General features: G+C 39.9%; 1 protein-coding gene across 1 annotated transcript in view; it reads left to right on the forward strand.

Annotated features, from left to right (window-relative positions):
* The window catches only part of ADGRA3 (adhesion G protein-coupled receptor A3), a 142474-nt gene that overhangs the window by 59618 nt on the left and 65185 nt on the right, over window positions 1-17671 (forward strand). The window contains exons 6-8 of the mRNA XM_029952283.1: window positions 10494-10565; window positions 12301-12461; window positions 15303-15516. Coding sequence (XP_029808143.1) covers window positions 10494-10565; window positions 12301-12461; window positions 15303-15516 — 447 coding nt within the window. The remainder of the gene's footprint in view (window positions 1-10493; window positions 10566-12300; window positions 12462-15302; window positions 15517-17671) is intronic.

The following is a 17671-nucleotide window of genomic DNA, read 5'->3' on the forward strand; positions in this document are numbered from 1 at the left end:
GTTGCTGTCCAGTTCTCCCAGCACCACCTGCTAAAGAGGCTGTCTTTTTTCGATTGGATACTCTTTCCTGTTTTGTCAAAAATTAATTGGCCGTACATTTGTGGGCCCAGTTCTGGGTTCTCTATTCTATTCCATTGGTCTATGTGTCTGTTTTTGTGCCAGTACCAAACTGTCTTGATGGTGACAGCTTTGTAGTAGAGGCTAAAGTCTGGGATTGTGATGCTTCCTGTTTTGGTTTTCTTCTTCAATATGACTTTGGCTATTGGGGTCTTTTGTGGTTCCATACGAATTTGAGGATAGCTAGTTCTAGCTTTGGGAAGAATGCTGGTGCAATTTTGATGGGGATTGCATTGAATGTATTGATTACTTTGGATAGTAATGACATTTTTCACAATGTTTATTCTTCCAATCCATGAGCATGGAATGTTTTTCCATTTCTTGGTGTCTTCTTCAATATCTTTCATAAGTTTTCTATAGTTTTCATCATATAGGTCTTTTATATCCTTGGTTAGGTTTACTCTTAGGTATTTTATGGTTTTTCATGCAATTGTTAACGGGATCAGTTTCTTGATTTCTCTTCCCACTGCTTCATTATTGGTGTATAGGAATGTAACTGATTTCTGTACGTTGTACCTTGCAACTTTACTGAATTCATTAATCAGTTCTAGAAGGCTTCTGGTGGAGTCGATTGGGTTTTCCATGTAGAGTATCATGTCATCTGCAAAAAGGGAAAGTTTGACTTCTTCCTTGCCAATTCTGATGCCTCTTATTTCTTTTTGTTGTCTGATTGCTGGTGCCAGAACTTCCAGCACTATGTTGAACAACAGTGGTGAGAGTGGGCACCCCTGTCGTGTTCCTGATCTCAGGGGGAATGCTCTCAGTTTTTCCCCATTGAGGATGATATTAGCTGTGGGCTTTTCATAAACTGCTTTTATAATATTTAGGAAAGATCCTTCTACTCTGACTTTCTCAAGGGTTTTTATTAAGAAAGGATGCTGTATTTTGCCAAATGCTTTTCCTGCATCTATTGACAGGATCATATGGTTTTTATCCTTTCTTTTGTTAATGTGATGGATCACATTGAGGGATTTGCGAATATTGAACCAGCCCTGTAACCCAGGAATGAATCCCACTTGATCATGGTGGATAATTTTTTTTATATGCTGTTGAATTCGATTTGCCAGTATCTTGTTGAGTATTTTTGTATCTGTATTCATTAAGAATATTGGTCTGTAGTTCTCTTTTTTTGTTGGGTCTTTGTCTGGCTTGGGTATCAAGGTGATGCTGGCTTCATAGAATGAGTTTGGAAGTTTTCCTTCTATTTCTTTTTTTTTTGGAATAGTTTGAGAAGAACGGGTATGAGCTCTGCTTTAAATGTCTGGTAGAATTCCCCTGGGAAGCCATCTTGCCCTGGGCTCTTACTCATTGGGAGATTTTTGATAACGGATTCGATTTCTTCACAGGTTATCAGTCTATTCATGCTTTCTATCTCTTCCTGTTTGAATTTTGACAGTACATGTGCATTTAGGAATTTGTCCATTTCTTCTAGGTTGTCCAGTTTGTTGGCATATAATTTTTCATAGTAATCTCTGATGATTGCTTCTATTTCTAAGGGATTGGTTATAATAGATCCTTTTTCATTCATGATTTTGTCTATCTGGGTGCTCTCTTTCCATTCTAAGGAGCCTGGCTAGAGGTGTATAAATTTTGTTTATTTTTTCAAAGAACCAACTCTTGGTTTCATTGATCTGCTCGAATGGTTTTTTTTTTTTTTTTATATTCTATATTGTTTATTTCTGCCCTGATCTTTATTATTTCTTTTTTTCTGCTGGGTTTAGGGTGCTCTTGCTGTTCCCCTTCTAGTTCCAGTAGGTGCTCTGTGAGAGTTTGAATTTGCCCTTTTTCTAGTTTGTTAAAATAGGCCTAGATTGCAATATACTTTCCTCTTTGGACTGCTTTTGCTGCATCCCAGAGATTTTGCATTGTTGTCTTTTCGTTTTCATTTGTTTCCATATATTTTTAATTTCTTCTCTACTTGCCTGATTAGCCCAGTCATTCTTTAGTAGGGTGGTTTTTAACCTCCACATTTTTGGAGGTTTTCCAGACTATTTCCTGTGGTTAATTTCACGTTTCATAGCATTGTGATCTGAAAGTGTGCATGGTATGATCACAATGTGTTTATATTTATGGTGGGTTACTTATTTCCCCAGTATGTGATCTATCTTGGAGAATGTGCCATGTGCACTCAAAAAAAAGGTGAATTTCCTAACTTCAGGGTGCAGAGTTCTAAATATATCTATCAATTCTATCTGTTCAAATGTGTCGTTCAGGTCCATTGTTCTTTAGTGATTTTCTGTCTGGTTGATCTATCCATTGCTGTCAGTGGAGTATTAAAGTCCCCTGCAATTAGCACGTTCTTACCAATAATATTGTTTCTTTCTGTGATTAATTGTTTTTTATATTTGGCGCCATAGATATTGATAATTGTTAGCTCTTCCTGATGGAGAGACCCTGTAATTATTATATAATGTCCTTCTTTATCTTTTGTTACTGCCTTTACTTTAAAGTCCAGTTTGTCTGATATAAGTATGGCTACTTCGTCTTTCTCTTGGCTTCCTGTTGCATGATAGATATTACTCCATCCCTTTACTTCCAACCGGAAGGTATCTTTAGGTCTAAAGTGAGTCTCTTGTAGACAGCAAATAGATGGATTTTGTTTTTTTATCCATCCTGCTACCCTGTGTCGTTTTGTTGGAGCATTCAGTCCATTTACATTCAGTGTTATTATTGAAAAATATGGGTTTAGAGTCATTGTGTTCTCCATAGAATTCATGTTTGTAGTGGTGTCTCTGGCACCTTGTATTCTTTGCGATCTTTCCCTCATAGAGTCCCTGTTAGGATTTCTTGTAGGGCTGGTTTGGTGTTCATGAATTCTCTTAATTTTTGTATATTTGGGAACACCTTTATCTCTCCTATTTTGAATGACAGGCTTGCTGGATAAAGGATTCTTGGCTGCATGTTTTTTCTGTTCATCACATTGAAGAATTCCTGCCATTCCTTCCTGGCCTGCCAAGGTTCATTAGATAGGTCTGTAACCACTCTGATAGGTTTCCCTTTGTATGTGAGGGCCCTTTTATCTCTAGCTGCTTTCAGAATTCTCTCTTTATCTTTATATTTTGCCAGTTTCACTATAATATGTCGTGCCAAAAGTCAATTCAAATTACGTCTTAAGGGGGTTCTTTTTGCCTCTTGAATTTGAATGTCTATTTCTTTCCCCAGATTTGGGAAATTCTCAGTTATAATTTGGCCTAGTATCCTTTCAGGTCCTCTCTCTCTTCCTCTTCAGGAATTCCTATGATACGGATATTGTTCCTTTTGATTGTATCACTCAGGTCTTGAATTCTCCTTTCCTGCTCCTGGATCAATTTCTCTCTCTTTTCTTTTCTTTCTTTCTTACTTTTTTATTTTTTTTGGCTTCCTCTTTTGCGATAACTGTGTCTTCTAATTCACCTATTCTTCTCTCTGCCTTTTTAATCCTTAAGGTGGCCGCATCCATTTTATTATTCACTTAATTTATAGCCTTTTTTAACCTGTCACACCTATTTTCAAAGCCCATAGTCACTGTCTCAGTAGCTTCTCTGATGCTTTTTTTAGGCCAGCAATTAATTTTATGACAAGTGTTTTATTTTTAAAAAATTTGCTTTTATTTTTATTTTTTTAATGGTTTTTATTTAATTTTGAGAGACAGAGAGAGACAGTAGTACTGTCTAGCAGGGGAGGGTCAGAGAGAGAGGGAGACACAGAATCTGAAACAGGCTCCAGGCTCTGAGCTAGCTGTCAGCACAGAGCCCGATGTGGGGCTCGAACCCACAAACCATGAGATCATGACCTGAGCCAAAGCCAGATGCTTAATAGACTGAGCCACCCAGGTGCCCCGACAAGTGTTTTAAATTCTTGTTCAGTTATGTTGTTTAGACCTGTTTTGAGCAGTTCTGTGGCTGTGACTTCTTCCTGCAGATTCTTTCAGGGGAGAGTTCTTTCGTTTTGTCATTTTGGCTAGTTTTCTGTCTGTCAGTTTTTAAAAGCTCTTTGTGCACTGTGCACCTGTTAGTATTGCTCTGTTAAAAGAGGCTTAATAACTTTCCAGGGCCTGTTGTTTCAGGAAATATTATTTTAATGGTGTCCCAGTTTTTCTTGTTGTACCTTTGATTATTTTATTTCCCTACTCAGTGATATTTGGGACTCACTGTCTTGCATGCTTTGCCTTGTTTCTTGGGGTTACCCTGAAAAGGAAAACAGAGAGACAGACACACAGGGAACAGAAGCACGCAAATGCACAGACAAATCAAGCAAACAAACACATTAAAAGGGGGAAGGGAAGAAAAGAAAAGGGAAAGGAAGGAGAAGAAAAGAAGAGAACAGAGGATAATGGACAGTCTAATAGTGGATAACCAATGGACAGAGAGCAGAGACAACAGGACAATGGACAGTCTAATAGTGGATAACCAGTCAAGGGGAGAGATAAAGGTGAGATAAGGGAGAATATATCTGGATGGCAAGAGGAAAAAAAAGGGAGAAAGGAAAAAGGAAACTAAGGAGTAAAAATTAAAAAAAAACTTAAGTAAAAAAGTAATAAAAAGTAATAACAATAAAAAATAAGTACCAAAAAATAGCACCTCCCCGTAGTGGATAGGCGTGGTTTGGTGTTCGTAGGTCTTGGCGGCTGCTCTCGGAGGCCCCGCCTTGGTGTTTGCAGAGAGAAGAATGGCGATGCCCCAAGCTCCACTGGAACTAAAGCGCTGCAGGCCACTCTAATGAGTCAGACGGCAGCTGAGCCAAGCTGTATTTTCCAGGCCAGCCCTGTTTCAAAATCCTACTCCATGCACTTTTATGCTACCACAGTTGAGATGTACTTGCTTTGGCAGTTGGCTTCTTAGCTGGGATCTTGTAGGGGGAGGGAGCAGTTTCTCCTGGCGCTGGCCAGGATTTGCGTTGCTGCTGCCTGAGGCGTGGGCGCTGCAGGAAATAAAGTGTGTGCTCCTGCAGTCACAGCTGAAGCGCGTGCCCCTGCCTCCGCCACCGCCAATTCCTTGCTGGGATCGCGTAGGTGTGGGGGCTGTTTTTTCCCTATTGGCACCCTGGATTCGGGATTCGTGCGGCTAATGCCAGGGCAATATTTGCTGTGGAAATGAGGTATGTGCTGCAGCTCCCACAGCGGAGGCCGAAGTGCACACCCCCGTGGCGGCCAATTCCCGGATTGCACAGGGGCTTTTTTTTCCCTTGTGCCACCTGGGTTCAGGATTCGAGCTGCCCAATGGTTATATATGGAGAGAGAGTCTTTTTCTCTGAGATGGGTTAAATGTTTTTTATCTCTTGTCTAGAGACAGTACTGTCAGTGTGTTCAGTTTCTCTTTCTCTTCCCTTTGTTTCTCAGGGGCTCTGTGCGCTTTCCCTGTGTTGGGCTGGGGCTCCTACCTCCCCTGTCCTTCTCAGACTGGCCCGTTTTCCAATCTCCCCATTTCCCACTCACTCACTCAGGCATCTTTGAGGTTGTCTTCTTTCTGGAGTCTGTATTTTCTCCTTCCACTCTTGCAGATGAGAATAATGTCATTCTCAGTTCGATAGATGGGGCGGAGGAAGTTTACAGAGCTCCCTTCCTCTCTGCCATATTGGCTCCTCTACCAGAAAGACAATCTCAAGCAGGCTCTGCGCTGTCAGTTCAGAGCCCTGTGCGGGACTTGAACCCAAAACTGTGAGATCCTGACCTGAGTGTTGGACCCTTAACTGGCCAAGCCACCCAGGCACGCCCCATAATAGTATTTTCTTAGTGTAACAAATGGAAAAAATAATTTGATTTGCAGTGGGGGCCATAGTGCATTTCTTAAAGTCTGTCTCCCACCCAAAAGATCAGGTATACGGAAAAAGGAATCCATAGTGCATCACTCTTGTGGATATTTCCTCTATTGCTTCTTCAGGGTACTCTCTGGGTTGCTCTGGAACTTGGCATCAGGGACTGGCTGGGCTTCTTAGCCAAGGAGGCTGGAATGGAGGCCTCTTAGCCGGAGAGGCTGGATGAGACATTGGCGCACAGACTGTAGCCTTCTTGCCCTGGCTTCTCAGTGTTTTGAAATAAGCTCTGGGTTTAGAGGTTTAGGTTGAGAATTCAAAAATAACTTTAAATATCCTCAGGCTTCAGTGGACATGGATGTGGAGGGTGAAATTGATTAATTCTATCTGTGGATCTCAGCATTTGTTGATGGAGAATATTTGGGGAAAACTGCCTCCGAGATGTGAAGGCATAACTTCCTAGAGGTTCCCACCCCATCCCACTCAACAATGGAAATAACTGGGCAAAGCAAAAATGAGGAGCTGAAAATGGATGCTATATTTAATTAGTTTTCATTTTTATTAATGTTTGAAGGAGAGAGAGACAGAGCATGAGCTGGGGAGGTGCAGAGAGAGAGGGAGACACAGAATCTGAAGCAGGCTCCAGGCTCGGAGCTGTCAGCACAGAGCCCAACATGGGGCTCAAACTCTAGAGCAGTGTGATCATGACCTGAGCTGAAGTCTGACACTCAACCAACTGAGCCACCCAGGCATTCCATACTACTATACTTAAAAGTCAAACCAGGGATATTTCTTTCTCCTTTTGTTTTTGTTTCTGTTTTTTCCTGAATTTCATTGTATAGTTTTTTTGTAAGTCTCTTTCCTTCACTTAGGAAGTTAGTTTCCAGAGAAATTGTCAGGAGATCAGCAAATCAAAAGCTTTCTTTTTTTTTTTTCTTTTTTATGAATTTTGATCAATTTAAATCTGGTATCTTGTTTCTTAGAATGATGCCTTTAATATTTTTCTATCAGAAATAATTGGCAAGTGGTATCTATGAGAACTTCCTTTATACAATGGAACAGTGATGTCATTTAGTAATAAAACCATATAGAAATCTGAAGGAAAAGTTAGGCCTCCTTCCCATCATGTCAGACATACCACTGTGAGGCCACCTGTACTATGCGGTGTATTACTTTCATATTTTCTGTTGCCTCCACAAATATACCGGCATGCATACAGGACTTTAAATGTGTGTGCTGTACTCAGCAATTTACTTAAAGAAAGCACCCATATATCATTAATATCTTTTCAGGGGGGTACCTGTTGTTGTAGTCCTTGTTTATTAATAGTTACAGAACATTCCGAATGTAGAACGGATTATAATTTAGTCAGTTATTCTTTGTTGAAGGAGATTCCATTTGATTGCATTTTCCCCTCCTTAAATCTGTGGGCCCTGGTAAACATCCCTGTATATACATAGGTCATGTATTGTACATATTTAACTTACAGGAATTCAGATGTATCAGTCTAGCAAAAAGTAAGTAAATAAAGAGAAATTAAGACATGAAGAAACAACAGTGCACGGGTGGGAGTGGGGGATGGGTGGATGACTCACCTGCTGTTCCATTCAGGGAGCTGATGAGACACAGAGCAGGGACTTCGCTGTGCTGCTTGTCATTCTCCGTTCGCTTTTGCTTTTTCTGTGTAAGCGTCTCAGAGCTGGAGTGTGATTCTAGTGTTGAAAACACACGTCAGTTCTTTTGGTTCCCAGACCAGAGCCACTCATTCTTTTTCGTGTTCAGCCCGTCTGTTCCAATACTGGAGGAAGAATTGGTTTGTGCTGGGATTTACCGGGAGGATGGCATGCCTCACCCAATGGATTCCTCCCTCTGTGATTTCCAAGAGGAAATAGTTAATAATACCTAATCGTTAGAACGAAATTACCTAGTGATTAGAATCTAATGATCCCTGTAAGATGCCATTATTTTGTTTATACGTAAATCCTGTATTTGTAGGGTAGAGCTTTAGTCACAATGTACTATTATGGAATTTTTCAAACATGTAAAAAAAAATTAGAGATAATTGTACAAGGAATCTTCATGTACCCTTCCCCCCTGTTTTAACACTTAGCAACTTGATAACCAGTCTTGTTTTAGTGATGCCTCCCATCTCTTTTGTCTTCCTGCCTATATGATTTTAAACAGATCCAAGTGATCTTATAATTCTGCATAGGATAGCTTCATAAAGGTACTGTTGTTCGTTCTAATTACATCTAGGTTACTTTTTTTTAAAGTTTATTTCAGAAGGAGAGAAGAGAGCACACGAGTGAGCACTCAAGTGTGAACAGGGGGAGGGGCAGAGAGAGAGGGAGAGAATCTTAAGCAGGCTCCGCACCCAGTGCAGATCCGGCCATTGGGCTTGATACCAGGCCTGTGAGATCATGCCCTGAGCCAAAATCGAGAATGGGACGCTCAATTGACTGAGTCACCCAGGCGCCCCTAAGTTACTTCTTAAAAATACAACAGCAAATGGGTCACCCTGGTGACTCAGTCGGTTGAGCCTCCGACTTCGGCTCAGGTCATGACCTCACGGTTCGTGGGTTCGAGCTCCATGTCAGGCTGTGTGCCTGACAGCTCAGAGCCTGGCGTCTGCTTCAGAACTTGTGTCTCCCTCTTTCTCTAACCTTCCCCTACTCACGCTCTACTCTCTCTCTCTCTCAAAAATAAATAAGACAACAAGAAACTATTTAAAAAATAATAAAATAAATAAAACATTAAAAAAATTAAAAAATATGTAACTGCAATTTGCACTTCCATCAGTAATACCCTCTTCGAAATCCATCTTCAGTATCCCTTCTGATAGGCCAAAAAAGAGAAGGGCATCTCTTCCATTGTTCTTTTAATTGGCAAATATCCTTGTTTGTTTGCTTCCTTCCTAGGCAGCTCTCCTATAAGAATCTGAACCCTTTTATCCAGACTTTCTCTGTCAAAAATCTGTATGCTACATTTAGAAGCCAATCCAGGGATTTATTTTTTTTTTAACTGAGTTTCATTGTATATTAGTTTGTGAAGGAGTGGCATTTGTGTCATATTAAGTCTTCCCATCCAGGAATACACAGGAATGGCTGACCTTTCCCAGATCGGTTCTGCCCCCTCTCCCCACCAGAGAAGCTATCTGTGTGATTGTCCACACACAAGGGAGTCAGCCCAGACTCCAGAGAGAGACAGGCTTTTTCCCATGTCTCAGGGCATCTTCGTTGAGAATCTAAGTCTAAACTGTATCTATTCTTTTTTTTTTTTAATTTTTTAAAATATTTTATTTTTGATACAGAGAGAGACAGAGCATGAGAGGGGGAGGGGCAGAGAGAGAAGGAGACACAGAACTGGAAGCAGGCTCCAGGCTCTGAGCTAGCTGTCAGCACAGAGCCTGACACGGGGCTCGAACCCACGAACGTGAGATCTGACCTGCGCCGAAGTCGGAGGCTTAACCAACTGAGCCACCCAGGCGCCCCAAAACTGTATCTATTCTTGTTACTACAATAGACAGAGAATAGATCTTGTGGTAGTAGACCATCCTGCCATTTTTCCAGGGCCTTCAGTCTGATTTAGTACTCAGAGCCTCCTGGGGTGGATTCCACATCCCAAATAGCCAGCCACCGTTATGGAGCACCTACTGTGTGCCGCATCCTGTTACTAGCTGCCAGGGGTACCTTGGTAAATAAGACACACAAGTCCCTCTGCTCCTGGAGCTTGTGGTCACACATGGAGTCCTGATGGGACTCTATAAACCACTCACATTGCTGCACAGGATGTTCTGAGTTTAATTCATACAAAACTCTGCAAGGGCTTAGGAGTTTATTAAAGTCACCAGATACAAGGGGATGAGACAAGATAGGCTAAGTAATTTGCCCAAGGCCCACACTGAATTATGTCAGTCTTAACCCCTGGGCTTATTCCACTCTGTTCGCATTTTTTATTCAGTTCCTGTGGAGTTGCTGCTGCTGATCGATCAGTCAGATCATCCTTGTCCTTGTCCTTGTCTTGTTTTTAAATTTCTGCTCTCTTACATGAAGCTGTGTTATCATATGAAGACTATTTTACTTAAAATGAGAGTATGACTAAGGCTCTACCTTATTGGTAAGTTAGCTTTCAGGCTCACCTGGTATTTGGTACAAAATCATTATGTGATAGTAATAACTGTAAATTAATTGAGATAGGCTGAGAACAAAGTTCTTCATCCTTGGATAAAGTATTTACTAGTTCCCTTATAAGAAGATTTATTTATTTATTTTATAATGTTTTATTTATTTTTGAGAGAGAGAGACAGACAGACAGACAGATAGCATGAGCAGGAGTGGGGCAGAGAGAGAGATACAGAATACCAAGCAGGCTCCAGGCTCCGAGCTAGCTGTCAGCACAGAGCCCGATGCGGGGCTCGAACTCACAAACCGCGAGATCATGACCTGAGCCAAAGCCGGATGCTTAACAAATGGAGCCACCCAGGCTCACCCTCCCTTTTAATAAGATTTAAAACAACTTTCATAAAATCTTTATAACCTTATTCAGTGATTATAGGATGCTTTAGAAAATTATAAAAAATGATACATAATTGTCAGTATTTTTAAAATGAAATTATTTCCTTTTTTTTTTTCTTTTTTCTTTTCCAGAAACCTTTCAGGGAATTTGTTTTCTTCATTATCTCAAGGAACTTTTGATTATCTTGGTTCATTACGCTCATTGTAAGTAAGAATTTCTTTCCTGTTTTGAAAAACAAATCTTGATTTTTTTTTTTAAGAATTAAAAACAGTTATATGATTTAACAGACTTCATGGGGAAAATGTGAAATTTTGAAAAAGTTAGACTCTCAATTGGGAGCATGAATTCTCACTGAAAAACATACTATAAACCAGAAAAATGTGTTTCAGACTGGGACAGCCATTTTCTTCTTATAATACTTTCTGTCTCTATATTTAGAGTAAATAAATTGGTATTTCATTCTCTTTCACTTTATTTTCTAATTAGAACATATTTTATTGTTGACTCCTCAAAGTATAAAATATCCTTCCTTATGAAAACCAATGGGAGGAATATTTTATACTTTAGGGTTTTCTTTTTATCTTGTAACCTGTTTCCCGAATTGAGTTTACAACTAATTACTGACATCTCTAGGATTATTTATGTAAATGACTCCTTTATGAAATCGGTGTAAGATCATACACAGCTCTCTGTAGCTTCAGAAATGGCTGATTCTTTTTCTCCCAAAACAGTTTTGCTAACTGAGATTATATGGGAGTTCCTTTCGATAGTGATGGTATTTCCACATTAAACCATAATATGTTTTAAACTACAAGTCACACTAATTTCTATTGGAGATACACTTAAATATAATGTTTTTCAAATCTTTATTACGTACAATTTATGGTATTGACTATTTTTCCAAGGGAAAAAGGTTTTCTTCTCTAGCAGATGCTATTTGGTGTATGCTGACTTCTTCCCTGCTGCCCCTTCCCTTCTCCATTCTTTTTACTGTTCCCTCCCTGCCCCTTCTCTGCTCCTCTTTAATTTTCTAGATGTGCCGTTTAGCAGTTTTCACTGAGGTGTAGCTAACACGTAGGCATGCATCTGGCTCCTCTTTTTGTTGCCATTACCCTTACTTAATGAAAACATCTCTCTTTGGCATATGTGGCGGGCTCAAGTCCACCATTTCTGTGAAGTTTAGAAAATAAGAAAGACTACAAAGAGTAATCTGGCTTTTGAGACTCCGGACGTAGGAATGTGGGAAGTATTTTTATCCCAAAACTGGGGAAAAGGGCCAATGTTTTTACCCCAGAGCGCTGGGAACCAACCAGAAGGTGGTGCTTCGGAATTAGAAGTCAGTCCAGTCGTCCTTCTGTATTTTTTTTTTAATTTAATTTTCTCTTTTGTGTATCACTCATCCCAAATCCTTTTCTTTTTTCTCCAGAATTGATGAGATGAAGCCTTTGCTTATGCGTGATTTGTGCTAGGAACCCATGAGTTATATTTGTTCTTTGCACTTTGATTTATTTGTACAGGACATGTTACGTTCTGTGTTAGTTGACTCTATGTTTTGTCCCCCTATTGTGAAATTCGTTAGTGCCCCTGTGCTTTATGATGAAGGGGTAGAAATTTGATAGACACGGAAGATGGAGGCTTGGTATTCCAGACCCGGGGATTAAGGAGCCTGTTGCATAGAAGAGGGATGATGTGTAGATTTAGTTTGCATACCAGCTTTTATCTGAAGCAGTCAGTCCCTGGATTAGCAGGGGGGGAGCTGGGGTCACCTGTTCCCCCCGTCCTCTCATTAGCAAGAACACGTCCTGTGGGTGGTGTGCACCCCGGCCACCCCAGCGTGAGCTGCGTCATGCCTATCAAAGCAGAAGCCAGAGTTATAAAGCCAGTGCGCCATTTTATTATATTCACTCTAATCACTGATTTGTGTTTTGCACATTACAGAGAGTTTCAGACTGAGTATCTTCTGTGTGACTGTAACATATTGTGGATGCATCGCTGGGTGAAGGAGAGAAACATCACTGTCCGGGACACGCGGTGTGTCTATCCGAAGTCTCTTCAGGCCCAGCCCGTCACGGGTGTGAAGCAGGAGTTGCTGACGTGCGGTAAGGGAGGAAGAGAAACGGAGAACGTGTTTGCCATATTTCACTTGCTGCTGTGGCTTTCGTGACAAACTGTGAAGCTCTCTTTACACTGTGATGGAATTGATTACAACCATTAATCTTCATGGGCCAGATAATACATATTTAGTTTATGTGAATAGTTAAATCAACTGGATAAGACATTTTCTTGATTGGTGTTCAAAGCTCTTAGGTTTTGAACAGCTTTCTTAACGAAAAACAAATTCAGAGAATCTTCAGATCTGCAGATTTTCTATCAGTTGGGGAATCAGGAATTTGTTGGTAGTGAAAAAAAAATCTGAGGTTGCAATCATATTGTTGGTAGGAGTGTGAATTTATAGAGCGTTTTGGAAATATAGTTTGGCAGTATATGTTCTTAAAAATTTGATACAATTTGATCCAGGATTCTAGAGGACGGTTTAATTCTGAGGAAATGATCAGCTATGTAAGTCAGTATTTAAGTGTAAGCATATCTGCAATTCTCAAAAATAGGGGATTCATGGAAATACTTGTGACACATCCATTTATAATAATGCAGCTATTAAAATTCATAATTTTGAAGAGTATCTGAAGACTTGAAGGAAATAAAACACATTTATTAAGTGAAAAAGAAAAAAATACACATAAACTGAAAACAGTCCTTAAAACGATAAAAGGAGATTCCAGACTGGAATCTGGAAATAAGCAGTTCTATACTTGTTTAGGTTTTCTCTTTATTATCATTATTGTTGTAGTTTCACAGGTAAAGTGTGCTCTATGGGTAAAAAGATTTGTGGAAAGAAAAAACATATATCAAATCATCATGAAGTACACTTTAAATACCTTACAATCTTGAATGCGGGTGGGGAGAATAAAATAAATAAGACAAATATAATTTTATTTGTCAATTATACCTCAATAAAGCCGGAAGAGAAAAGACAGTAAAAGAAGCAAACCCAAAAAGCCCATGCTGCATTCTTATTACTCAAAGGTAGCTGTTGTCAAAGATAACTCAGTATATTTTCTTCATCTTTTTCCTATGTTTTGACCAAAATACCATCATACTCTAATAATCATTTGTAAGTTTTTAAACCCAGAGGTCATGTAAATCCATTTCCTCGTTATACAAAACAGATGCGTACCAATCCGTGATACAGATGTAGACGTACCTTGACCGCTTCCTTATTATTGCATGTTTGGTTTGTGACTCATTTCTCTATAAATAACTACAAGGATTAGTTTCCTTGTACGTGTGTTTGCGTATGTGCTGTTACTCTTTAGGATAGACCACAGCTGGGGCTCGTGGTTGCTCAGTTGGTTAAGCATCCGACTTCGGCTCAGGTCATGATCTTGTGGTTCGTGGTTTGGGCCCTTCACGGGGCTTTGCACTATGCGGAGTCTGCTTGCCATTCTCTCTCTCTCTCTCTCTCTCTCTCTCTCTCTCTCTCTCTGCCCTGCCCTGCTCCTGCTCTTTCTTTTCTCTCTCTCAAGATAAATAAATAAACTTAAAAAAATAAAAAAATAAGCTGATGGACTACATACAGATAAAAGTAGACAGTGGACTGAATATTCTCAAGGCCTTTAGTGAGCTCATGGTATTTGTGTGTAGTTTTGCACATGTATTCAGAATTCCTCCCTTTTACTTTTCTGACTGGAAGGAAGTATATCAGCTTCTTATTTCTTAAATTAATTATTTTCTAAAGTTTATTTATTTTGAGCGAGAGAGTGCGCATGAGCAGCAAAGGGGCAGAGAAAGAGAGAGAGAGAGAGAGGGAGAGAGAGAGACCTAAGCAGGCTCCATTCTGATAATGCAGGGCTCGAACTCACAAACCATGAGGTCATGACCTGAGCCAGAACCAACAGTCGGACACTTAACCAACTGACCCACCCAGGCTCCCCATGTCGGCTTTTTAAAAGTGATGATAATATGTGGGATCTTAAAAGATTTTTCTTTCCCTTTTCTTTGAATATTCTAAGTTTTCCCAGTGAGTATTCATTACTTAGGTAAGCAGAAAGCTGCGGTTTAATCAAAGGTAATACAATCTTCTAAATGTATTCAAAATTATATATATATTAGTATTTACTTATCACCGGCTCCATTCTCCAGATTTAAGTACTATTTTACAGTTTGTTTTCTTAGTAACTGCTTAGATACCACAAAGCAGGAGCAGCTTTAAATGTCAGAACTGATTATGAAATGGTCTCATTTTAATTTTACTAATTTTGTTTTCATCTAGGAGCCACTTAGTAGGAGCCTTGTTGGTGCTAGCATAAAATGCTGGTCACTGAAGAAAATTTGTTTTTTCATTTAAAAATTTTAATTAGAATTCTATAGCTTTTGGGGCACTTGGGTGGCTCAGTTGGTTAAATGTCCGACTTCGGCTCAGGTCATGATCTCACAGCTCGTGAATTGAAGCCCTTTGTTGGGCTCTGTGCTGACAGCTTGGAGCCTGGAGCCAGCAATCCACAGCCTTGGATTCTGTGTCTCCGTCTCTCTCTCCCCCTCCCCACCATATGCACACACACTCTCTGTCTCTAAAATAAACATTTAAAAAATTTTTTAATATTTTTTTTTAATTAAAAAAAATTTTTTTTTTTTGGAGAGAGAGAGAGAGACGGAGAGGGAGACACCGAATCCAAAGCAGGCTCCAGGCTCTGAGCTGTCAGCACAGAGCCCAATGCGGAAATTGAACTGCCTGACTGTGAGATCATGACCTGAGCCAAAGTTGGATGCTTAACTGGCTGAGCCATGCAGGCGCCCCCCCAAAAAGAATTTCTATAGCTTTTAACTCGAGAGTGAGTATAGTATGGTATTTGTTTACTGAGTCTTTGTTTTATGGTCTGTAGACCCACCGCTTGAATTACCATCTTTCTACATGACTCCGTCTCATCGTCAAGTGGTGTTTGAAGGAGACAGTCTTCCCTTCCAGTGCATGGCTTCGTACATAGACCAGGACATGCAGGTGTTGTGGTATCAGGATGGACGCATCGTGGAGACTGATGAATCCCAAGGGATCTTTGTGGAGAAGAACATGATTCACAACTGCTCCTTGATTGCCAGGTAACCTTTTTTAGATGAGGAATTGTCTCTCTGGATTTTATGTGTTTCGGGAAAGGAAGTGTTTAGTTAGAATTTGAATTGATATTTTATTTTCTTGCATTTGAAAATGCAAACATTTGGTTTTCCTTCTCCTGATTGTTATTCATCTCCAGAAATTAAATAGCTACCTTTTCCATCCAGTTGTGGAGCAAAAGAGTATAGGGAAAAAAGGGAAACATTGTTAAGAAGTTGGAGACCTTTTGTTAAAATTTTAGGAGTAAAAATGTAAACTTTTTGTGCCAAACTTAGTTTTTAACCATTTACTACTTTTAAACTCAGATTTTCACGTTTAGCCATCACCTAATTTTCACCATCTAGGTTAATGCGACAGTTTAAGGTACTGTATTTCCCTCCTCTACTCCACCAGTATAAAAGATTATTACACCTGTCCTGTTAACCCAGTGACTGGTATGATCACCAAAATCACTAATTTGAATGAACTTTATAAAGTATAAAAGACAGAGTAAAAATATATGTGATATTTTCAACTATATATTTTATTTTAGTAAAATCCTAACTTGGAGGCATTGAATTTTCTTTTTTCTTCATTTTCTCTTTCATGTCCCTTTTTTTCCTTCCTACAATTTCTTCCTTCCTCCCTTTCTTTCTGAGAGAGAGACAGTAGATGTGTTGGTCTACAGGTATGAGTGGAAGAGGGGCAGCGTGAGAGGGAAGAGAATTTTAAGCAGTCTCCATACCAAATGCTATGTGGGGCTCAGTCTCACAGCTGTGAGCGATCATGACCTGAGCCGAAATCAAGAGTCAGATGCTTAACTGACCCAGCTACCCTTCTTACTATCTATTCTTCCTACTTCTGTCTATTTAAGAATAGGTCTGTAGCTTACAAACTCTTTTAGGGCACGTTGGGGTGTGAATCATTGCATATTCACAGAAGTGCCATTGAAAAAAATTACCAAGAAAATAAAGGCTTTCTGACTTGAGAATCCTGTCTGAGAATTTTAGGGGTAGAATATTCTATTTTATAATTTTTGTTTTCCTCCTGAGATTTCCTCTCTGTTTATTAGAAGCATGTTCTCCTTTGTGTCTTCTAGCATATTTATAGTAGATATTTTTTAATACTTGTCTGCTATTTCCAACATCTGGGTCATCTTGGAATCATCACCACTGACTCCTTTGCTTTTGAATATATTTTATAGGTTCTTATTTAAAAAATATTGTTGGGGTGCCTGGGTGGCTCAGTTGGTTAAGTGTCCAACTTTGGCTTGGGTCATGGTCTCACGGTTCATGGGTTCAAGCCCTGCATTGGGTTGGGCTCTACACTGGCAGCCCAGAACCTACTTGAAATTCTCTTTCTCCCTTTTCCTCTGCCCCTCCCCCACTTGCATTGTTTCTTTCAAAATAAGTAAATAAACTTAGAAAAAAATATTGTTTGTGTGTCTAGTCATGCTGGATTCTATTGCTAGACAGTGTGAGTGATTCACTACAGAGAAGCTGGAAAGTATAGCCTCTGGGCCACATCTAGCCTGATGGGCCTTGGGGCTAAGAATATTTTTAACATTTGTAAATGGTTATATAAGTTGTATATAATATCTTCGATGTTGCTTCTTGGCCAGCAAAGCCTAGAGGGATTACTCTTTGGCCTTTGAAGACAAGGTCTACAAACCCCTGACTCTGGATTCTCTCCCATGTGCTTGAAGTCAGCTGGGTTTTGTTCCCTCAGACAGTTAGTTTGGCTAAACTCAGACTCCTACTTCTGTCTTTTCTGTGCCGGGCAGCATCTGAAATCCGTTTGAGGTCTACCCTGTCTGTGTGTGCGTCGGGGGCCAGTGAGAGATCTGGGTAGTTGTTATATGCAGAAGTTTGGGCCACCAGCCAGATTCCTTTCCACCTCTGTCCTCTGATTTCTCAATAGTTTAAAATGTGGATTTCTTGGCACAAAAACAGACACATAGACCAATGGAATAGAATAGAGAACCCAGAACTGGGCCCACAAATGTACGGCCAATTAATTTTTGACAAAACAGGAAAGAGTATCCAATCGAAAAAAGACAGCCTCTTTAGCAGGTGGTGCTGGGAGAACTGGACAGCAACATGCAGAAGAATGAAACTAGACCACTTTCTGACACCATACTCAAAAATAAACTCAAAATGGCTC

The sequence above is a fragment of the Suricata suricatta genome, chromosome 1 (assembly GCF_006229205.1).
Source record: "Suricata suricatta isolate VVHF042 chromosome 1, meerkat_22Aug2017_6uvM2_HiC, whole genome shotgun sequence".
NCBI classification, from domain to species: Eukaryota; Metazoa; Chordata; class Mammalia; order Carnivora; family Herpestidae; genus Suricata; species Suricata suricatta.